Genomic DNA, 26191 nt, shown 5'->3' on the forward strand with positions numbered 1-26191 from the left:
AATGCCAACCTAGACCCATACAACAAATACAAAACATACACATAATAATAATAATAATAAATTATTAATCAAATCAAATACATAATAATAATGTGCAAAAGAACGAATCATAGAGCCTTACAGCTAGCATAGATTTAAACCATAAGCATGCTATACGATTCCTTCAGAGCTCCAGCTGGCTTCCATTCAGAATCATTTTCTTTTGAGTCGTTTTGTCCTCTTCTTTAGTTCCTACCGTCTACAATAATAAAGATGACTGATTGCAGATGGGAAAATTGACGGCTATCATCTACACAAAACAAGGAGGTGAAACCCCAGACAGCTCAGGGGATTGCTCAGACAGGACAGACCAGGTGCATTAAATGTCCATCAGTCAGTACAGTCTCAGTGAATCACTCACTCTGTGAATCAATCAGTGCAGTCTCGGTGAATAACTCCCTCAGTTAATCGTTCAGTACAGTCTCTGTGAATCGCTAACTCACTGAATCACCCGGTACAGCCTCAGCGAATCACTCCCTGAGTAAATCACCCACGCACACGCCGCGGGGCTCAAGAATCGGATCCTGATCAGCATCTTGCGTTTCCTCTTTGTGGAAAGACGCCCAGCTCTCCTTAAAAAAACATGACCTTCAGAGAACCAGACCTGGCACCCGCCGCCTTCTCCCCCCTCAGACCGCCCTGTCCATCCAGATAAAGGAACGTCTGAACCTCAGTCCTGAAGGTGGGGTGGACCTTAACCCCCACCCCCTCTCCCCCCTCTCACCCCCCACCCCCAGTCTCAACAGACAACCCACAAAACCAATTTTCAGGTGCACATCAGAAGAGTAACCTCTAAAGCAAACATGCCCCCCCCACCCATCCACCATATGAAAAAACAAGAAAGACAGCCATGAATTTTAATGCACCTGCTTATTTCCACTGCCCGCCATTTTCAGCCCCACGGAAATAAATAAATAAACAAAAAGAGCAGAGGTAGATAAATAATAAAACAAAAACAGAGAGAAAGAGAATCTCATCTCCTTGTGGAATAATCTGTCATTTTTCAAACTGATTGAAAGAGAGAGAGGGATAGAGAGAGAGAGAGAGAGAGAGAGAGACGGTGAGGGAGAGATAGAGAAAGAAAGAAAAATGGGGGGTTGCAAAAATGAAATAACGACACAAAAAAAAAAAATCTGGATTGCGCCAAAGCTCCGTACTTCAGACAGTTAGGGTGGTGGGTGCGAGAGTGGAGTCTGTCTAGACGCCGGAAACGGTCTTTCTGGCTGTTTAATAACGCATGAATAATGTATGGCAGAGATTCCATTATTACCAATATCATTAATATTATTATCCGTGCTGTGATATATATGCGGTGTGCCTCAGTCCTCTCCAATCTTTAGCTTAGTCTCTGCCGATCGAGGGTGGGGTGGGGGCGGGGGGGACTATTTTCTCTCACATGCACCCCCCACCCGACAAATACACACTCAACTCTTCTTCTTTTTTTTTTCATTTCGCTGGAGAAGATTGAGAATCGTTTGTGTATTGGGCACAATCACACAGAAACAAGAACACACATACACACATACACACAGAGACACACAAACACCCACGCATAGCATACACACACGTACTCATCAAAATGCAGAATCACACCAATAGACACACACACTAAAAAAATGCCCACACATTGCACATGCACACACACACATACACACTCTCTTACACAAGCACACATGCATACAAGCATGAAAATGCATATGCACACTAATAGGCACACATATACTTTCACATACACATTCACGCACAAAAGCATAGACCTAAAAATATGCATGCATATATTCACACGCAGACAGAGACAGACACATAGACTCACGTGCACACACATACGCTTACACACACATATAAATGCATATACTAACAGGAACACACGCACACGCACACACACACACCCTTCAGATCGCACCATCTCGTGTTTGCGAAAGCCTGAAAACATCCAAGGTCAGAAACACAGAGCTTCAGCTCAGACGATGGGAAAAAAAAAAGAAAAAGAAAAACTCACAGTCGTTCCTAACAAAGCCTGCAGACAGCACTGAAAACTCCAACGCTCTCGCACTGGGGAACACCAGCACAGGACTGCCAAATTTTACATAAGATGTGGCCACTTTACTCTGGCATCTTGGAGCAAACAGCCATTTTGTAAAGGGCAGATTTGTTCCCATCGCTAATGGTAAATTACCAGTCCAGTTCAGTTCCAGCACAGGTTTAAATCTATGAAAGACTATGACACTGCTGCTAGTGCAAATGACCCCCCCCCTTCTCTGTCTAGCCCAACACTACCCCCCCCCCCCCCCCCCCCCACACACACACACACACACACACACCTATACCCCCTCACCCCCCCCATGGCTGAATGCCGTAGCATCTTCTACTAGAGCACCAGCTCAGTTTCAGCTAGGGCACAGATATCAGAGGAATTCAGATCATATTCAAATAAACTAAATGAATCACATGACCTTTTTTAAATGATTTTTTATATAGGACTGACTGCACGCACTGGACTGTCCAGAGGAGCCCCGCTGTTCTACTCTGAGATGGGGAAGGTGCAGCCAATCTTGGAGCAAACAGCCATTTTGTAAAGGGCAGTTTCATTCCCATTGCCAGTCCTGTTTAGTTCCAGTACATGTTTAAATCCAGCCAATCAAAATCCTCCCCCTCTGCACAAGGTCCAATAAGGAGCTTCCATGCAGGGCTTTCAGTCAAAGCCGCTATTGGCACATTTTGGTACCAGCGAATAGCCAATAATCAAATTTTAATTATAAGGCATGTGGAAAAGAAAAATAGTTGCACAAAAATATGCAAATTAATATGATATATGCCATAAATTTGAAAATGCTAGGCCAAAGAGGTGTGTTTTGAGCCTAGATTTAAAGAGAGAGATTGAAGGGGCAGACCTGATGTTCCACAGCCTCAGGGCAAATACTGCAAACACACTGTCAGCCTTTAACTTTAACCGAGAGCGTGGAGGAGCAGGGAGTAGCTGATGTGAGGACCTCAGAGACCAGGAGTCAAATAGGGGCAGTGTAGTTTGGTAATATATGAGGGAGCCAACCCATTAAGCGCTTTAAGAACAAAAAGGTAAAACCTTAAAATGGACTGGAAGCCAATGCAAGGACGCTAAATTAGGGGTGATGTGGCCCCTCTACTTAGTGCAACTAAGAAGTCTACCAGCGGCATTTTGAACTAACTACTGCATAAACATGACAAGAGTGACTGATTGACAGTCATACAGGGAACTGCAATAATCTAAACAAGAACTGATTCTTTCTCGATCTTTGACAGAGATAAATTATTTTATTTCTGCTATCGTTCTCTGTTGTCAAAGGGAAGAAGTTCCCTTTGACAACAGAGTTTACCAACCTGTCAAATCAGAGATCACAGTGAAAGAAAACCCCTCGCTGGAGATTTAACTAACAGGGAGAGTTGACCTAAATTTTTAAGGATGCTGTAAATAGATTTGGGCGGGTCCAAACAAAATGATATTGGTTTTGGAGTCATTCGGTTGGAGGAAGTTTTTGGCCATCTCTGACACTTAATCTCAGTCAAGCAATCATTTAGATTCTACAGGGGGAACAGATGTTTTAGGGGGAAGTATCAACCTCATAGCAACGGAAAGAAGTATTATACCTGCGGATAATATGGCCCAGAGGGAGCATACATGAAAAAAGGATGGGCCCAAGAACGGATGCTTGAGGGACCCCACATGTAATGGAGGTGGTGGAGGAGAAGTGATTACTAATGTTTACTGAGCTAGTAAGTCCTATACCTGAGCTAAAGCAATGTAACATTGTACCCTGATGCCCAATCATATGCTCAATCACCAGTGAGTATTTTGTGGTCAACAGTGTCAGAAGTGGCACTTATGTCTAAAAGTACCAGGTACCAGGACCCAGGGCATATCACAATGAGAATTCATTCTTTCAAAGTGAACAGCACTGCAAAAACTCTCAAATTAGTCTTGAATCAGGCAAATAACTCAAGGATATTGAATCATTTCCGGTTATATTTTTGGTGACAATTAATATATAGAAAGCATGACCTATGTACACACACTTGGAGAAATTATTTTCTTACAGTGAAACTAAAAAACATTGATGCTCAGAGAGATGATGAGTTGATCCAGGAAACTTCCAACGCACACGTATGTACCAACAAGCACAAGGATAAAATGTATGTGTAGTACTTTAAGGTTTACTTTGCATTGTATGGCAATATTGCACTGTGTATTTATCAACCAATTATTATTTCCACTATAAACTTGTGTCTAATGATGTACAATACTGTACACACAAACAATCCAAGAAAATACTTATTCGGTAATACATTAATTTCTTGTTATACTCTATATAAATAGAATAACATAGTGGTCCCAAGAAAGTAATCCTCACACAAGTCAGGGACTTGTATACAGTATATATGCAATGCAATAAACTATTTACATCAATATATTTACTAAATATTTTACATCATCTTAACATATTGAGCATTCCACACTATGCAATTGGTGTACAAAGTCTAATACTGTAGGTGTTTATTATTCATTGAGATTTTAATGTAAACTACAGATTAAGTGTGCAGTAAGGGTACTGTGTGTATTATGGTTACAGGAGAACCAGTAAGTTAGCTTTATTTATTTCTTGTTTACAAGTTTTAAAAGGACTGTTAAAAGGGGACAAAATGCAGCGAAACCATTAGAACGCATGAAATGCACTGACAGCACAGATACTGGAGGGTGTGTTTCAGCAGGTGAAATAAACTCACGCTTGTGGTTGTTCTTGCGCTGAAAGGGCAGGGTGTGGCGCTCCGAGTCCTCCTCGCCCTCCTCGTCTGCCAGGTGCGTGTGTGTGTAGTGGTAGCTCAGGCCTGGACGGTTCTTATAGCGCTTCCCACAGACTGAAATGCACAAAACACACACACACACACACACATACACACACACACACATACACACACACACACACAAACACACACACGCACACACACATATACACACACACGCACACACACATACACACACACACACATACACACACACACACACACATACACGTACACACACACACACACATACACACATACACACACACGCACACACGCACACATACATACACACACACATGCACACACACACACATACACACACACACACCCGCACACACGCACACATACATACACACACACACACATATACACACATACACACACGCACACACACATACACACACATACACACACACGCACACACGCACACATACACACACACACACACGCACACACAGTTGACAGCTCAGTGATTGTAAGCAAATAAATCATCTTTGCAAATAAATATTTTTTTACACGTCGTAAACAGCATCCAAACATGGCAAAACAAATGGGCAAAACAAACAGAAAGCTTTGCATTGTTAAAGTTTAAAGCCACTTTAGAAAATGGGTAGGGTTCTGAAATTTGGCCCTCAGAAGTGATCACACACAGTGATTTGTCCGCAGCACTGATTCTGGTGCAAACACGCCAGGCATTACAAAAAGTTGGACCGTACACCCTGGGTCCCCAACCCCAGTCACTACACAGTCTGCTGGACGCCTGTGTTTCAGCAACCAACCCACACCCATGAAACCAGACCTAACTGCCATAACGGACAGCAGTGCTCCAGTGCAGAGGAAGCGCAGCTCTTCAGACCCCTGCCCAACAGGACGCAGTGGTATCGATGTGCTGCTGTACACACAGAGCAGAGCATGTGGGTTCCACAGAGACAGTACTCACTGTCACACACATAGGGTTTGTCTCTGTCCTCCAGGGAGGCTGGCTCCTGCCTCTTCCTCATCCCTCCCACACCGTAGGCCTGCGAAAGGAACATACACGCACACACACACACACACACGCATATACAAACACACATGCACACACACACACACACACACATACACACACGCACGCACACACACATACATAGACGCACACACCCACACGCACACACAAGCATATACACAAACACATACACACACACACGCACAAACATACAGAAATCAAGTACATATACTGCAGTCCAACATAGAGTAAATCCTACACAAACCTCTGCATATGCAGAATACACCACATACACATCGGAATACAAGTGCATACATGTACATACACATACATATTTATGCACACATCCATACATGTACACACACTCTCAGAAATAAAGGTAAGAAAAGTGCCTAAAATTTGTACCTTTTTTTGCATGGATAACTTACTCATTTGTACCGAAATAGAACATTACTGTACTTTCAGGGTACATTTTGGAAAGGTGATCCTTGGAGAACAAAAATGTACCTCCACCGTCACTTTATTTCTGAGAGTGTACATGAGCTTGTGTGCTACACACACACACTCACACACACGCGCATACACGCACACACACACACACACACACACACACGCACACGCACACACAAACACAAGCTTCAATTGTGTGAGTATGTGAGTGGGTAGGGCCGGTCACTCAGTCAAAGTGAAACAGTCACATTGAAGCTTGACCCTGCGTATCGATTGAAGGTGATTCAAACTCTCTTGTCCCTGGCAACCCGATCTTTCTGCAATGCAGGTTCATCTCAAGGGCTTTTCCCTGTGGTGGAGAAACCCCAGAATACCTACACCTCCAAGACAACGAGAAGAGGCAGCCAACCGTGTGAAACTCTCGCAACCTCACACAACTCCATGAGTGTGGATACATGAAGACAGCGCGTCTGGTCTTTGTTAAGTGTTTAATGACTGCCGTGTAGGCCTAAGCTGGAGGCAGAAGTGTAAGTAGCAGGAGCAATGCTACCTGCCAGAGAAGTGCTATTTAATTAACAGCACAAGAGGTGAGAGAGAATTTCATATGCAGCGTGACTCACGAGGCGTAGGCCAGTAGAGTGACAGCTGCTTGGCCACACCCATTTTTCCCACCTTCATCTCTGGAGACCAATCAGAGAGTAACACTTTTCCCCTGTACATGGAACCCCATCTGAGTGGAGAAGCAGCAGGAACAGTCCCTAAAAAAAAATGCTTTCTGCGTTATGACAGTGACAGCTACATTACCGTTACTGTTGATTAGGGTGTTAACTTCGGAGGCAATAATTTAGTTCAGACAAAGAAAGTCAGCAGTCTATTTAGAGACGTGGAGGAATACGCGTACGAGCAGAGGGGGATGCGGTGCACCGCAGTGTGTGGGTGTAGCACTGCTCCGGAAAACAGCAAGACTGAAACGAAGGAGTGCCAGCCAATCAAATCAGCAATCAGCCAAATGCGTGCTGTGGCCATAAAGCAAACAACGGAATAGTCTTCAAGGAAAAATCAAGGAAAAACCCACTCACAACCCTGTCACCATGTCCCCCTGGAGCAAAGGATGCGATGTGAATGAACCACTGTTGTTCATTAGTATTGTTGGCTTGCTTTTCACAGTTCAGCTCCCAGAGCACTACTAGCTGCAGGTGAGGGCAGCAAATGTTGGGTTGAATTAGCATTCCTCTCTCTCTCTCTCACGCTCTCTCTCTCTCACTCTCTCTCATTCACTGTCTCACTCTCTCTCTCTCTCTCACCCTTCCTCTCTCTTTCGCTCTCTCTCTCACCCACTCACCCGGCCCTTGGTCCGGTTTTTGCGTTTGGGCATGTCATCCTCCATCTCCTCCACCTCCAGCTCATGAGGGAAGTCTCCCACCAGCAGCTTCTGCAAGAGTGCAAAAGGACCTCCCAGTCAGCAGGGGCACCAGAGAGCCCCCCCAGTCAGAACTGGCAGCTGAAAACGTTATTAGGTATTTATTACACTTTTATTATTTATTTATTTATTAGACTTAGTTTTTATTTTGACCAGTCTGGCCATTCTCCTCTGACATCTCTCATTAACAAGGCGTTAACAAAACTTTCATTGTGATGCACACAGTGACAATACGCCTTTTACGTATTTCTTTTTAGACCAACCCAAATACAGTATATCATAAGGAGAGGAGCCGTGTGTCCTGGCTGTATCTTACTGGGGTGAAAGGCCAAAAGCCTTGGATGTAAACAAAGTTAAATTGCTACGAACACCCAACAGTTAAAGACGTTAAAGTCTTTGCAAGGATTCAGAGAATTCTGTCATGCATGGGGCGGTACAAATCCCCAGCCCAGGCCCCCCAGGCTCCTGCTCAGGTATCCAGTGAAGCAAGCCCCTGGATTTGAGGCCTAATCCCAGAGGAAGTTTGCGCCGGCTGTGCCAGTCCCGTAATTGGTGATAATTGGCTAAGTGTTGACCTTCGGGATTATGCTCATGTCTTGAGCAGGTGGAGCTGGCATACATGATCGCTCAGTGGAGAGGCTGGCAACTCATCCGGAAGGAGAGACCAGCGGGCTCGCAGACACATGCGCGATCACACGTACTGTACACACACACACACACACACACACACGCACGCACACACACACACCCACACACACAGGTATACCCACAGACACACACACGCAGGTATACACACACAAATACACACACGGGTATACCCACAGACATACACATACCCACACACACACACACACACACATACACACATGCACACATTTACACACGCATGCACACACACACCAAGGTATATACACACACGCACATGCACACACACCCTTTCTTTTAAGAGGGTACCCACTCTTCTCAGCAGCACTGACCCCAGACCTGAGAATGTGCTCATAGGGAGACATCACCTGGGACACCTGGTGTCACTTCCTAAACACTGATCTGAAATCAATATGTTCCTGAGGTGAGCTAAGTTGCTTGACTGGGACCAAGAAGGTTGGTGGTTCAAACCCCAGTGTAACCACAATAACACCCGTGCAGCTGTCGAGCAAGGCCCTTAACCCCACATTGCTCCAGGGAAGATTGGCCCCTGCTTAGTCAAATCAACTGTAAGTTGCTTTGTATACAAGCACCAGCTAAATAAGAGGTTGTGAGATTTCTGGTCACGTATGCAAGTGATGGGTTTGACATCAGAAGAGTGATGCCAAGATTGTAAAGGATATCAGTGAAATATGGTCTTTGCTGTCATGGAGTTGTATTGCATCTATGGGTCCAGGGGTCCTTGTTTAGGTACAGGCAATCATAAACTTCAACAATCATCAAGGCATTTTGCTGAAAATCATAGTAACCCCATAAACCTACTATTATTTACTATTGATCATTTTCTTTCCTACAAGGTCTTGATTTTCCGCAATCTGCTTTTGATGTTGATGCTTTCCTGTTTAATAACTCGAGACAGAGAGTTGTTTTCAAATCTTTCTTTTTTTTCATTTTAACTTCACAAGGAGAAACAATTACCGAGCATCAAATTACAAGTATTCGGGTATCTTAATCGATCGGCATTCATCTTTAAAATCTCACATCGAAAATCTTATCTCGAAGTTTAGCTGAAGTTTTTAGAAGCTTTTTATTGGAGGAATAAATCCGGCTTCTACTCTCCAGCAGGGAAATGTGGTGTCAGCAGTATCCTTGCCCCTGCTTGATTATGGTGATCTGCTTTATATGAATGCGTCAGCCCGGTGCTCTCGGATGATAGAGTCAGTGTATCAGCGGGCCTTAAAGTTTATTATTACTTCTCATGCGCCACTGTATCCCAGATCTCAGTTTACTTACGTAGGCCCACCCTACGTTTCATTCATGCCCATCCGGGGGCGGCCTGTAGCGTAGTGGTTAAGGTACACGACTGGGACACGCAAGGTCGGTGGTTCTAATCCCGGTGTAGCCGCGATAAGATCCGCACAGCCGTTGGGCCCTTGAGCGAGGCCCTTAACCCTGCATTGCTCCACGGGAGGATTGTCTCCTGCTTAGTCTAATCAACTGTACGTCGCTCTGGATAAGAGCGTCTGACAAATGCCAGTAATGTAATGTAATGCAATGTAATGCAATGTAATGGATGCTTCCATCTTGTCTGTGTACATATCTGTCCAGAAGCCATTTTCACGACGGCCTATGCTCATAGGATGTTTAGTTGCCCATGTTCGGACAGGGCCAGCAAAAAAAAACAACCTTTAAGAGCTCAGCCCCCTCAACACTACCGAGTGTCTTCAAACAGACTGATCTGACGTGATTTGAGTTTGTTTGAGTATCTGTTTCAGTCAATTCTAATCGATGTTGAAGGATCAATAAAGTAACTTTATCGGTAAATGTTTCTGCAGTGTTTATCTTTGATACTACGTATTTGATTAGTTATTTATTTATTATTTGATCGAATATATGGATGAAGATTGTATTTTTGATATTATTTAACTATGTGTCTTGTGTTTTATGTTCTCTGCAACTTTAATGCATGCATTTTTATGCTGCCACTTGGACTAGGTCTCTCTGGTAAAAGAGATTTTTAAACACAATGAGATTTGACCTGGTTAAAGAACAGTTTAAATAAAAAATAAATAAACCAGTAACCCTAGTCGACCCCAGAAACAGCCTTACCCACAAACATATTTTTCAATAAGCTGATGATCCCAAGCACACTTCAAAATCCACCATGAAGTACTTATAGGAGAGAAGGATGAAGGTTTGGGAATGGCCACCACAGTCCCCACAATTGGTATTATTGAAATTCTGCAGGGAGATTTCAAACACGCAGTGCATGTAAGGACACCTACGTTCTGCCAGGAAGTGTGGGGAAATTCTTAAAAATCAGGAACAGAAAAACCTAGCCGCTTACAGGAAATGTTTGGAGAATGTTTTGGAGAATGTTTTTGGTCTGCCAGTGGAGGTGTTACTCAGCACTGACTGACAGGGTGTCAAAACTCCTATTTAATTTTATTCTATTATTTTAAATCTGTAATAACTGCAAATAAAATTCTAATGTGCATATATTGTACATATACAAAGTGTACTATGTAGACATTGGCCCAACTTCTGTTCGCTTTATAGATTCATTGGAACATACACTTTAATTGTGTAGCAATTAAGATCTTAGAAAACCAACAGATCTTTTCAGGACTAAGAGGTTTAGGCAATGCACTTGGTGCAGCCAGCAAAGACCACGGCTAGAAATCTGTATCAAACCAACTGACATAACATGCATTCCTGCATGGACACACTTTGTGAATATGAATGATCCTGTGCTGATTCTCCTTGTCTGTGTGTGTGCTTCTGTGTCTGTGTGTGTCTGTGTGACTATGTTTGGTATGCTTCTGTGTCTGTGTGTGTCTGTGTGAATGTCTGTGTGTGTCTGTGTGACTATGTCTGTGTGTCTGTGTCTGTGTGAATGTCTGTGTGTGTCTGTCTGTGTCTTTGTGAATGTCTGTGTGTGTCTGTGTGACTATGATTGGGCTGCTCTGTGTCTGTGTGTGTCCGTGTGAATGTATGTGTGTGTCTGTGTGTGTCTTTGTGAGTGTCTGTGTGCGTCTGTCTGTGTCTGTGTCTGTGTCTGTCTGTCTGTGTCTGTCTGTGTGAATGTCTGTGTGTGTCTGTCTGTGTCTGTCCGTGTGAATGTCTATGTGTGTGTCGGTGTGTGTCTCTGTGTTGTCCGCCCCTCAGCCAGGTCTCCGGTTTCTCTCCGTGTAGAGTGCCTTACCTGGCACTCGCTCATGGGCTCCTCCTCCTTGGTCTCCACCTTCTTGTCCAGCGTCTCGGCGCTGAGGAGGGACTCCAGCACCGGCCCCTCTGGCACCCCACCCTCCTTCTTCAGAGAGGCCTCGTAGTCTGCTAAACACAGGCCAGGCCACAACTCAACACCCCAATGCTAAACACAGGCCAGGCCACAACTCAACACCCCAACGCTAAACACAGGCCAGGCCACAACTCAACACCCCAACGCTAAACACAGGCCAGGCCACAACTCAACACACAGGCCAGGCCACAACTCAACACACAGGCCAGGCCACAACTCAACACCCCAACGCTAAACACAAGCCAGGCCAAAACTCAACACCCCAACGCTAAACACAGGCCCAGCCATGACTCAACACCCCAACACTAAACACAAGCCAGGCCACAACTCAACACCCCAACACTAAACACAGGCCAGGCCACAACTCAACACCCCAACACTAAACACAGGCCAGGCCACAACTCAACACCCCAACACTAAACACAGGCCCAGCCATGACTCAACACCCCAATGCTAAACACAGGCCAGGCCACAACTCAACACCCCAATGCGAAAGACAGGCCAGGCCCAGCCACAACTCAACACCCCAACGCTAAAGACAGGCCCAAATTCATATTATTATTGCTATTAGCTCTCACGAGTGAGCACCTGCTGAAATTTTAGAGCTTGTGATTAAACTTATTGCAAGCTCATTAACAAACGGTGTCGTAAACAGAGCTCGTTATTGTTTTATTAAGAAGCAGCCCACGGAAAGTGCTCTCACCGATCTTGAACTCGATGGGTCCTAGGCGGGGGTCCTCTAGGATGTTTAGCCGTCTCTTCTTGCGCCAGCAGCGGGCGGGGTAAGTGTAGAGCTGTCCTGGGGCCAACCCTGCAACAACCAATCCGAAGCCAGAAAAACGTAACTGACAATAGCACTTGCCAATCACAAGTGACCTTGACTCAGCTGTCATTAATGCCACTTCAAACTGAAACGCTCTGAAATCCAGCGTTGGTTGAGCAGCATGGAGCACACATGTGTGAAAAACTCAATAGCGTGAGCTATGCAAGGATATTTATGCATCCAATCTACAAACCACGAGAGAGAGATGGAAAAATCATATCAATAAAACATAGTCCTATATTTATGTGTCTGTAGCATCCTGGCTAATAAAGTGTTTTGCATAACTCAAGGCTTATATTTCCCATGGAAAAGGGAGTGGAGGCCCAGTCAAACAAGGACTCAATCACAAATCAAAAAACAGCAGCCATGCTGCTGATGACAACAGACACATAACCAAGCATCAAAATTAGGAGGGTCATTTATGATTAGCGGATGAGTCAAAGTTTTGAATCCCACAGAGACCCGGGGAAACAATCAAATCAAATCATAGGTCCAAAGAACCTGCGGATGACTGACTGACAAGTCAAACACAAGGACACATGCATGTACAGAAACACACACACAAACTCACACATCTGGCCCCTGGTCCTATCGATCTAAAAACTTACATACATGCACACACACACACACACACACACACACACAAACACATGCACACACACACACACACGCACATGTGCACACACAAACACACACACAAACACACACTCACTCACACACACTCACACACACACTCTGACGTGCACACAAACACACACACATACCCACTCATACACACTCATGCACAGACAAACACACACACACACCTGGCCCACGGTGATTCTTCTCCATCCAGATGTAGCAGTTGCTTTGGGCCACGCCCGTCTGGGAGTCCAGGAAGGGCAGCCGCATGGATCGCTCGGCGCACAGACGGGCATTATAGCTGCGGCAGTGCTCTATTGCCTCTCTGTAGAACTCCTCCCCCAGGCTGGGGGGGGGGGGGGGGTAGAGAAATTCCCCCATTAATCACCCAGGCAAAACTATCTCCAACCTTTTATCAGTTACAGCAAACGGATAGCTGGCACACTCTATACTGCATGCAGCATAGAGGCTATACATCTGAAATGAAAAAGTACATCTGGGAAAATATTTGAAATATATGTTTTAAATACTCCAGATGATACAGCCGGAACACCATTATTATGATCATTATTATTATTAGTAGTTGTAGTAGTAGTAGTAGTAGTAGTAGTTGTTGTAGTAGTAGCAGTGCAGCAGTAGCAGCAGAAGCGGCAGTAGTAGCAGCAGTAGTAGTTGTGTAGCAGTAGTAGTTGTAGCAGCAGCAGTAGTAGTAGTAGTAGCTGTTGTAGTAGTAGCAGCAGTATTATTATTATTATTATTATTATTATTATTATTCTTATATGACTATGAAAAGAAATCTGTAGGCTGACCACTGATTCATACTGCATTTGTAATAAAGACTTTGGAATGTGCATGATACCAATACCACTGATCAATGCCATTACCAACACCAATAGCAATAGCATTACCAGCATTAGTAATTAAAAAAGGGCCCCTGTGAGAACCCAGAAAGGGCCCCTATGAGAACCCAGGGAAGGCCCCTGTCGTCCTGGCATCCTCGTGGCCCCCGGCCTCATCGCTGGCCCCGCTGCATGGCCGCCGGTCTGGGCACACCACCATCCTCCTCCGCAAACCCTCGCATTTCAGCGCTTCTACTGCACGTCTTCCCCCCGCTCCCACCGCAAGAAACACAAGATGGCTTACCTGTTTTTAATAACGGTCCCACTGGATTGCCTGAGAGGACAGAAAGAGTGAGAGAGACACACACGCAATCAGTCTTTCCGAAAGTCCCATTCATCTCCCCGGCCCACTGTGTCAGCGTTGCTATTTTACAATCCATAAACGGAATACAACACCATATTGAGCCTCGAGACAACACAACAACAACAAAGCAATGAAATCGTAATAACTCAATGGAGTGTCGCGGTCCTCCAACTCGGTCCATTAGCTGTCCTCACTATCTGGACGATGACCCCATTTCTAATAAGAGAGTTTAAGCAGTTATGGCGATAAGGAGACATAACGACGAAAGCACCCCGAACATTCTCTGTGGGTAGTGATATTTGGTCATCTTTTGGTGTTTTATCTCAGAAGAAACAATGCATGACAACATACAGTACATCACTATATATTCTGCCCTCCAAAAGTGTTCAAACACAAAAATACCGCATTAAATGGATAATACAAGTACTGAGCTAAGTTATCATTCTTAAATGTGGAGAGTGTTGTACAATAATACAATAATATCCACACTGCTTTGGTCACATTCTCTTCGCAAGGATAACACTTGGGTCTTCCTCCACAGTGTTTTATGAGATCGGTAAATACATTGAGTGAACTTTGACCATTCCTCTAGAATTTCTACAGATCCACCAGATCCTTTAGTCAATGTTCTTTGAGGACTGACACCTTCAATTCAAACTATGAATTCATATGAAGTTTAAGACTGTGATGGCCATCGGAAAATATCAATTTTGAAGACAGTTCACCATTACTTGGTTGATTCTGAGTGTTTGGTCACGTTTTTCTTGCCGAAAGATCCAGTCGCAGCCGATATTGACCCTCCAGGCAGAGGGAAACAGGTTTTTAGCCAAAATGGCTAAAATGGAGTTTGTGTTTTGTGATTCTAGTGACCTGAACAAGGGCCCCAGGACAGACAAATGAAGATAAACCCCTTGACATCAAATATCCACCACCATATTTCACCATAGATATGTTGTTCTTTTCAATATAATCGCATCTTTGTCCCGATCACTCCCACTGCCAGTGTGCACACCGATAGGCTTGATTTTAAAAAGTCAGGCCATAGCACCCATTTCCAGTCAAAACTCCATTTCCAGTCATCTTCCATATACCATAGGTATATAGAAATTGTAATGGTGCTATTTCAGTACCATCCAAACAAGAGTGCTTGAGCATATATTCCAGTGGTTTTATACTGTGGGCCTTTTTATTTACTTGATTTAACTATCTCCTGAAGTCATTGACTACTTGTTTAACAAAGTCTTTTGAGCATACAACATACCTTATTACCTGTATTAGTTTATTCAGCTCTCTTTGTTCATCTCTATTAAAGGTATGAATCATTTTGGAGGGCACTGTAAGTTATGATAAAAAAAATGAAAATATTTGTGTCATTTTTAATTCATAAAATCAATATAAAATACACACACTGGTTATATTAAAGCAATTGGTCGCGGTATAGGCTACAGCAAAGGCTATTGTATTTTAAGAAAGACAAAAAAATATATTATTTTCATCGTCCAGTTAATATTTTAACATACATTACTTCTTCATGAGGGGTCTCCTGTCACTCAAATCAGAAACCAGACATCAAAAAGACAGAGAAGCTGGGCGGGAGGATTTCCACAGATACAGCCTGGTCAAAAAAAAAAAAAAAAAAAAAAACTACAGACCAGAGCTACTTAAAAGATAAAAATGTGAAAGGTTCCTCGCAGACAGGGAATTGTGGGACTGTTGTAACCACAGGCTCCCATAAGGCCTACGCTGTATATAGCTATAGTCTGCGTGGCTATATAGAGCGGACTATCCACGGAAGCTATTACGTAAACGCATCTTGTGGGCTTTCTCGCGGCTTTGTCGGTGCGCACTGAAAGGACACTGGTGTGCCACTGTTCCCTGGGCCCGGAGGAAACGCCGCCCCTGGCATCTCCAGCCAGCCGCGGCGGGACCGGAAACCCATCTTCAGGAGCGGGGCGGCCGCACGCGTGTGCACAATGTCCCCTCTATCCGGGAGGTGGAGGGGCCGCCCTGGTAAGAGCGGCCTGACACGGGCGACAGCCCAAACGTAGCTGTGCGTGAAATCCAGGGGGGGGGGGGGGGGGTGAAAATAAGGGGGGTAAAGATAATATTTTGGAGTCTCTGGTGCAGGGCAGCATAGCAGCGTTCTAACTGCATTGCTGCAACGTTGCTGAAATGTTGTCTGTTTATCGCCATCTTCACACGCAAGCACTGAGATTGGGAAGCAGTTTAATAGCATGAGGATTAATTCCCTCCATAAATTGCACAGACACACAGGCACACACACGCACTAGCACAGATATACACAGTACACAAAGTCCGTATATACATGTACACGCCTAAATGAAGACACACACGCTCTCAAACACACTCAAATGTATACATGCACACACATACACACACAGGGACACACAATACAAGCTCTCACAATTAAATGGACACACACTCCAATGTACACACAAGTAAATGCACACATAAGCATACACAAAAATGAACTCATGCTCTCTCGCTCTCTCTCTCTCTTACAAACACACACACACACACAGCTTTTAAAGTATTAAATGTATGATGTGGAAATATTCCTGAGCTTAAAAGCTGTATAGGTCCTGGAAGCTGCAAGTAGGGGAGGTGGTGGGGTAAAGAGAAAAAAACGTTCAAAATGCAAAGCAGCTAGCCCCTGAGGTCCCCCCCCTTCATTCCCCCCCTCCTCCCTTCTTCCACCCCCCCAACCCCACCCCCACACACACACATATATCTACCCCCCCCCCCTCCACACCCATCCCCTTTTCCACCCCTCCCCCACTCCCTCACCCAAGCCTGCAATTGGAGCTATCGGAATAAGTCAACCTCTCAATAATAAGTTGACAGCTGTAGAAAATGGCTGCTTTCAATTCGGCCCCTTCTCCTACAATCTCATTACATTACTGCGCGTCTGCTTGCCCTTGAAAGCTTAAAAAAAGTGTTTTGGGTTAGGATACAGGGGAGCTGGAAGAGTGGCAGTGGCTCTGAAAACTAGGCCGAGACGGAGGGAACCAAGCCGCTGCGGTCTCAGCGTAGCTCTCATTTCCAGGAGGAAGGACACCTTTCGAGCAGGAAAAAAGGGCCGTTCGTGTGTGTGTGTGTGTGTGTGTGTGTGTGCGTGTGTGCCGTTCGCCTGTGCTCCTGGTGCGGGAGTGCTGCGGCGCGCGGCGTGGGGTGTGTGGGACGACGCTGAGGGAGGGAGGCACGGTGTTCAGGCCAGGGCATGCGTCATCCAGCGAGGACGCGTTTGTCAACTTTATGGCCATCAGCTTGGAGTGGAGGCTGATTTTAACAGCAATATTTTGAAGCCTGTCTAAGTCTATACAAGGATTTGAGAATGAAGTAGAGAGAGGGGGTGGGACGGGGGTGGGACAGGGGGATGGGTTGCGATAGCAGAGAGGCCTACAATTACACAAGCAGAGACATTAAATCACAAACACTAAAGAGGGAAACATACAGAAGGAGGGACGAAGGGGGACAGAGCAATGTCAGATTCAGCTGAAAAAGCCCTAAACACACATACATATACACACACATACACAGAGACGCACATACATACACACATACACACACACACACACACATACGTACACACACACACACACATACGCACACACCCATACACACACACACACATACATACATACACACACACACTTACACATACACACACTCACACACATACAAACACACACACATGCACACTGACACACACCCACAGACACACACAAACACTCAAATACACACTCACACACACATTCACGCACACACTGACACAAACAAAGTCTCACACACACACGCACACACACGTGCACACTGACACACACAAACACACATACATATGCGCACACATACACACACTCACTCACACGCGCACACTGACACACACAAGCACACACATGCACTCACACTGACACACATAAGCACACACACAAACACACATGCACACTGACACACACAGACACTCACACACACATACAAACACGCACACACACAGACAAACACAAACAAACACATACACACACGCGCACACGGACACACACAAACACACATACACACGCATACTGACACACACAAGCACACACACACACACACCCATGCACACTGACACACAGACACACACACAAACACCCACATACATATACACAAATATACAGACACATGCACAGACAAACACACACATACAAAGACACATGCACAGATACAACCACACATACAGACACATACACACTATAGTTATTTCGCAATTCTCGGCACAGGGCAATAGGATTGCCTGGAGGGCTGGCTGCCTTGTTACCAGTCTTAATCCACAGAGTGTCTCAACACCAGGCAAGAGCGATTGGCCCAAAACAAAGCACAGCACAAACGGAACACAAACCTGGGAGCCCCGAAAACGTGCAGCATGAAAGCAGGGACATGGCCCTTCGACCGAGCCCCTGCAAACCACCATACCAGGCAGCGATAGGTGGACACAGGAAAGTGGAGGGGACCGTAGTCCAAACCGTGGACTTCTCGCTAATAACACAGCCTTAGGCAGGGACTAAATAAACTACAGCTCCCTACACTCCACCCCTTCACATCAATTAGCCACAATTAATACAGCTTCTGCTGTTAAAGAAACAGAGAGCTCCCTCTAGAGGCAAAATAAACTCACTAAGAGAATAATGATGAATATTGTCTGCAATAATATCTACAGAGACAGGGATTTTTTTTAAGTGTATGAGCATACAAAGAGCTACTTATCTCTACAAATATTTTCTGTGTTGTGTTTGGTGAAAATTAAATTTTAGTTCAGTCAATGCAGGAAATTAGACACTTAAAAAACTATGAGAACATTGTTTTCCTTTTTTAAATTTACATTTTCATGGGAAACCTAGGTTGTGCTTGACCCAAAAAAGTCTCACACAAACAGGGAGAGAGAGACAGAGAGAGAGAGAGGGAGAGAGAGAGGGGAGGAGAGGAAATGTCTTTAAGACACTGTAGGTTAAAAAACAGCATATTAGTTGGCAGAGAGAGAGAGCCCTATCGAGTCTAATTTATTTGCTTGGTAGAGGCCCCTGTTCAAGGTGACTTACGAATTCTTTATTTTGCACATCCACCATTATATATAGCTGAATACACACTATGGCCAATCAGGGTTTCGGTGCAGGAGCGCATCAGAAATTTAAACCGACAGTCTTCTGCGGTCAGACCCTACGCAATACGCCGTGATAACTCGGGCGGCGTGACTGCTCGGGAAGGTGTAGCCGGGACAGGTGGATGCACAGGCGGCCATTTAAAAGATGGCGGGCTGTGGCCAGAAGCCTGTGCTGATGCTAACGGCCCGGTCCTGTCGGAAACGCAATCTGCACACCCATCCCCCACGTCTGCAGATTAGACTATGCAATATCAACCCTCCAACCCCCTCACTACACACCCCTCCCCTCTCCATCCCTCTCTCCGTACCCGGTGAAATGATTTCTCTTTCTCCTTTCTTCCCCCCTCCCTCCCTCCCTCCCTCCCTCCCTCCCTCTGCATATGAGCCTCTCCTCTCTGTACTCTAAAGATAGCTGCTGTACGGTGGGGAGCCGATCTGGAGCTATCCTGGATCCATCCACCAGAGCGCTGACCCAAACTCATCCCAACACCACTCACTGCAGCACCAGGGGGGTGGGGGACGTTACTGTAACGTTCTTGTAACGTTTCCAAGGAACACATTCCATCACAGCTCTTAGAGCGGCAGATTGTGGTGCGCAATGTTATTGCAACGTTTGTGTACAATTTCTAGGAACAGGCGCCATCACAACTCTTACAGTAGCAGCTTGGGGTGTGTAACGTTATTGCAACGTTTGTGTAGAATGTCCAGGAACACATCCCATCACAAGTCTGACAGTAGCAAGTTGGGGTATAATAATAATAATAATTACACTACACTTTACATTCATTCCTGCAACGTTCACATAATGTTTGCTCCAGAACTTTAAGGATGTTACAGGTGTGTCAGACCCATGTCAGTTACATTCTGTTTGTTGTGGGGGTTCTGAAGGACAAAAGACAAAAAAAACCCAGCCCTGGTGTCGCTGAAGCAGGAATAGCAGGAATACGTTCCTGGCTGCTGCCCCGGTTAGATTTACTCCAAACTCAATATGGAATTTCACTGGATCATTCCGAGCAGTGATATAGAATGATGAACATCACATTTCGGCATCCTTTGATTGCACATCTCCAGCCTACAGGAGAGAGTTTGAAGCTCTCTGCGAGCGCTTCTTAAACACAAGTATGCGTTCCTGACCCGTTTTTTGGTTAATTATTCCCCAAACGCTATAGGAAATCAGGTAGATGTGAATCTGAATCCTCATTCCAAGACCGGTGAAATTCCCTGCCTGTCCAGTACCCGAGGCTCAGTATTCTTCGCGTTGTTTTGGTGTGGTGGTGTGGTAGGCGTTCCCATGCCAACAACAGGAAACGCTGCTGCCTGGCTCCACAAGCACGGCGGCCGCATGTGCGTCCCGAAAAACGCAAACAAACAAACGCAGCTTTCGCCCGCCGTTCCCCTGCCCGAGCGCACCCAACACAGCTACAGCACACGCTGTGGCACACGGAACAGAGGCAGGAAACATACACACACATGCACACACACACACACACACACACACACACGCATGTGTACACACACATGCACACACACACACACACACACAAACACACACGCATGTGTACACACACATGCACACACACACACAGACACACACACACGCATGTGTACACACACATGCACACACACACACACACACACACGCATGTGTACACACACATGCACACACACACACACACACAAACACACACGCATGTGTACACACACATGCACACACACACACAAACAAACACGCATGTGTACACACACATGCACACGCATGTGTACACACACATGCACACGCACACACAAACACACATGCATGCACACGCATGCACGCGCACATACAGACACACCTGCATGCATGCATACACACACGCGCACACACACAAACATATATGCATGCACACGCACACACACACATGCACACACAAACACATACGCATGCACACACACACACACACACGCACACACGCATGCATACACACTCACGCACGCACACAAACACACGCATGCACACATACACCGCATACACATATGCACAGGCACACACACACGCATACACACAGACATGCATACCTGCACAACCACACACACGCATAAACACTGACATAAACCGACCCCCACACGCGTACACATGCACACGCACACATACACACACACACACACAGGAGAGGATGCCCCAATTGTTTCAACTTTGCAATACTCTTTCTGCAGGTTGAATGGATTTTCAGGAGAAAATGGAAGACAGGCTGGTGGGCCCAGCAAAATGAATATTCCCCCCCTCTCCAACCTCCCCCCATCCCCCAACCCCCACTCCTTAATAATGTTCCGGAATCTTGTGAGAGGATCCTTCCACGTAATTGGAACGGTAGAGGGGCCATAAATCTCAGCTGAAGGATCCGCATTCTGCTCTGGCCTGCCATTCACTGAACAACTGACTGCACAGCACCACACACACACACACACACACAGCCCAACACACACCCACAAACACACACACATACACACACACACACATCCACATGCACACACACACACACAACCCAACATACACCCACATACACACACACACAGCCCAACACACACCCACATGCACACACACACACACACACAGCCCAACACACACCCACATGCACACACACACACACACACAGCCCAACACACACCCACATGCACACACACACACACACACACACACACAAACAGCCCAACACACACCCACATACACACACACACACACACACAGCCCAACACACACCCACATGCACACACACACAGTTAAACACACACATGCATGCACACACATAGACACACACACATACAGACATATGCACGCACGTACACACACACACACACACACACGTGCACACACATACAAATGCACACACACACCGCCCAACACACATACGCATACTTCATACACACAGGAACATACATACACACACACATAGACCCCAACACGCACCCTCTCATATGTACACACACACACACACACACACACACACAAACATCCAAATACACACAGAGCCACACAAAACACTACCTCACAGAAAGGATATCTCCTGCTACCCCTCCCCCTCCTCGCCTCTCGCTCTCTCTCTCTCTCTCTCACACACACACACACACACACACACTCTCGCTCTTTCATTATTTAATAACGCCTTAAAATTATGGGTATGTGGGGAGATTGGATACAAATTCTCTGTCCACTGCAGTGGAAAGTGTCCTTTCTGCTGCCATATACAGGAATGGCACACAGTGATGCACTCAGATGAAATTCAGTCCAGGTAAGGTTACAGCTGCAGGCTGCCTGGAGCACCGCTGTCCACTGCAGCATCTTCACCGCGTTAAAAGTTGACAAAACCAACGCTGATTAACATCCGGCCCCGTAAATGAAATTAATTCTTCATAATTACGCATTCCTACAAAAATAAAAGTGTACGGCACGGGATAAATTGGCGCAGAAAGCCTAATATTATCCGATGCATTTCACGCACTAAGGAAAATAATGAGGGGATAACGACTCTCCACTCCACTTTCTCTTCCACTCTCTCGTACTTTCGCAATCTGTTTTCCTATTCTGTCACTCTCCCTCTCCCTCTCGTTTCTGTAGGAGCTCATTTGCATGTAACACTGGAACATTTTCAGCTGTTGCTAATTGCTGCACACTGTCCTGCTTCGCCATTCCAGCCTCTGCCTCGTTCTCACCGCCACCCCTCTGTCACCCCGCTCCACAAAGACCCTTTTCAACCAACCGCTGTGCGTCCTGGATAAAGTCCAGGCTCTTCCTGTGTCAGTACCTATAATAATAATAATAATAATAATAATTTGTTACTTAGCTGACACTTTTATCAGAAGCAAATTACAGTTGACTAGACTACGCAGGGGACAATCCCCCCCGGAGCAATGTGGGGTTAAGGGCCTTACTCAAGGGCCCAACAGCTGTGCAGATCTTATCGTGGCTACACCAGAGCTTGATCCACCGACCTTCCGGGTCCCAGTGATGTACATTGGCCACTAGGCTACAGGCTGGCCCACTTCCACTTCCTCTCTGTCAAGATCCCCTTTTTCCCACCACCATTCCCGGCCCATCCATCCATCGTCCGTCCATCCAAAGTCCGTCTGTCTTTCCCAGCCTTTGCGCTCCGACCTCTCAGCCACCCCTCCACCTCTCCCTCTCCCCTGCCTGTCTTGTGGAAAGGCACACAGTGCCGTGCGCACCCACTCCTCAGTAGAAGTGCCGGCAGCCTGAGGCCATTCAACATGGAGACACTTCAGAATGCGCTGTGAAGGATCTACTGATCAACCGCCCCCCCCCCCCCCCCTACACAGCCACACAGCCACAACCACACAGCCACCACCAGCACCACCCAGCCACAGTCACAGCCACAACCACACAACCAGAGCCACACAACCACAAATCCACCGCCAGCACCACACAGTCACACAACCACAGCCACAGCCACAACCACACAGCCACAACCACACAACCACCGCCAGCACCACACAGCCACACAACCACACAACCACACAGCCACACAACCATACAACTGCACAGCCACACAACCACACAACACCAACTGCACAGCCACACAACCACACAACACCCCCGACACCCACACAGCGACACAACCACACACCCACCACCAGCACCACACAACCACACAACCACACAATGACATAACCCCAGCCAGCACCACACTGATGGGAGAGGGACAGGACGGTAGAGATGCAGAGATTGGGATCGCGGTCTATGGTAGGGGGGGGGATTGCAATCATGGACCGGGGTGGGGGGTGTGTGCAGCCACCACAGTCACAAAGAGCACCTGTGCTTTACAAAAGGAAAAAGAAACATCGCTGCAGCCAAAGGAGCACTTTATGACTCACAGGGCAAAGGAGCAGAGGTTGGAGCCACAGTTGGGCCCTACCTCGGCACATACCTGCACTGAACCCACTCCTGTGCTGCCCCATCGCGAGGGCACAGTCTAGCCTCAGACAGCACACAGAGATGATACCGGATAAACTTATAGTGCACTAGTGCCACAAAATGACTGACAGATAGCTAGGTGGCTATGCAGAAATAGGTCATAGAGCTAAAAATACCTATCGATGTCTCTCATCTCTCTCCGTGAAGACAAAGACCACGCATCTGGGAAAAAAAATGGAGGCAGGGGCCACCAAAGCATCGCCCCTGCTGCTTCAGATACAACACTCGGGCAACGTTACGACTGGAGAAAATAAGAATGAGAGAGAGAGAGAGAGAGAAAGAGAAAAAGGAAAGAACAATCTAGAAGCGAAGCGGCGGAGGCCTCCAGTGCACTCCGTAGGCCTGCATAAACAGGGCTCCAGAGCACAGAATTATATAGAATTCATTTCTTTCAAATCAGTGAGGCAAGACGGAATAACTACCAGATCAGTCAGCACACCGCACCCTGCTCTGCTCTGTGAGGGGAGAGAGAGAGCAGGAGACAGGGGGAAGAAAGAGAGAGAAAAACACAGAAGCATGAGAGAGAGAGAGTGTGAGAGAGAGAGGGGGGGGGAGTGGGTGTGGGGGGGAGTGCAAGTGAGAAGGGAGCAAGAAAGACTGATGGAGATTAAAAAGTGTGTGACAGAGAGAGAGGGAGAAAGACACAGAGAGAGGAAGAGAGGGATCATGACCAAGGCAAGGTGGTGAAAGAAAGAGATGCTGAAACACACGCAATATGGAGGGAAATCCAGACCAATCAAGCATTTTAAATTGAATTGAAGAGAGTCGGCGAGACAGAGAGAAAGAGAAAGGAAAGGGGGGAGAGCACAGAGAGAGAGAGAGGGGGGGGTGGGGGGTTGGACGGGGGGAGATTAGAGGGGGACTAATCCTATGGAAAAGGTTAAGGAATGCTCAATGGGACAGGCTTTTCCAGACTCGTTTACACACCCCAGATCAGACTCTGCTCCTCAGAGACATAGAGAGCCCTGCCTGGAGCATCATGCTGGTCCGAGGAGAGTCTCTGTCTCCCTCCCTCTCTCTCTCCCTCCCTCTCTCTCTCTCTTTCTCTCTCTCTCTCTCTGTCCCTCTCTCTCTTTCCTTAGGATTGTAGCATATGAAACACCAAGCAAAGCTGAAATATGTGGTCACAGTAGACCTATCTGTAATGGTAGAAATTGTTGGGATAGTAGCAAGTGGAATATTGTAGTGAGGTACGGTGCTGTGGTCATACAAGTAGTTGATGTGGTACTTCAGTTGGAGTGTTATGTGTAGTCATAGCAACAGTAAGATTTTTTTAAGTTCTGTAGTTGTGCAGCCTGTATACTGTATAACTATGTATAAGTTCCCTTACACATTTCCACCGAATGGATTAATATCAAAGTGATGGCTGCCTTGTCTGTGGTCCAAGTTTCACAATATAACAAATCTAAGTCTGATTAATTCTTCTGACGTGGCTTTGCAGGGGGACTCTTGACCTGTCTTCCTACTGCAAAGTAAAGTGTTTTGTGCATGTCAAGGTAGTCTATTGGTACGCTGCACTCCTGTGCATTCATGTGAGATAATGGTTCCCCAAATCGGAGATTCTTCCACAGTGTGTTCAAGAAGTGATCAGCGAATCAGCAAAGATCGCGAGACAGACATCATAATGCCCATATTGATTGACAGCTAAATACAGTGACACCCTCGAGCAGACTCCTCCCGCCTTTTAAATAGCAGATGTTGCATTTACACCAGGGACACTCTTAAAACGTTTTAAGTTTTTTTTATTTTTTTATTTTTTATTTCT

General features: G+C 46.0%; 1 protein-coding gene across 1 annotated transcript in view; it reads right to left on the reverse strand.

Moving 5' to 3' along the window:
• Positions 1 to 26191, reverse strand: part of dpf1 (double PHD fingers 1) — a 40839-nt gene that overhangs the window by 12836 nt on the left and 1812 nt on the right. Inside the window, exons 2-8 of the mRNA XM_061217857.1 lie at positions 14246 to 14275; positions 13288 to 13448; positions 12362 to 12469; positions 11563 to 11693; positions 7635 to 7724; positions 5798 to 5876; positions 4798 to 4929 (exon numbers count right to left, since the gene is read on the reverse strand). Of these exons, the coding sequence (XP_061073841.1) occupies positions 4798 to 4929; positions 5798 to 5876; positions 7635 to 7724; positions 11563 to 11693; positions 12362 to 12469; positions 13288 to 13448; positions 14246 to 14275 (731 nt within the window). The remainder of the gene's footprint in view (positions 1 to 4797; positions 4930 to 5797; positions 5877 to 7634; positions 7725 to 11562; positions 11694 to 12361; positions 12470 to 13287; positions 13449 to 14245; positions 14276 to 26191) is intronic.

The sequence above is a fragment of the Conger conger genome, chromosome 13 (assembly GCF_963514075.1).
Source record: "Conger conger chromosome 13, fConCon1.1, whole genome shotgun sequence".
NCBI lineage: Eukaryota > Metazoa > Chordata > Actinopteri > Anguilliformes > Congridae > Conger > Conger conger.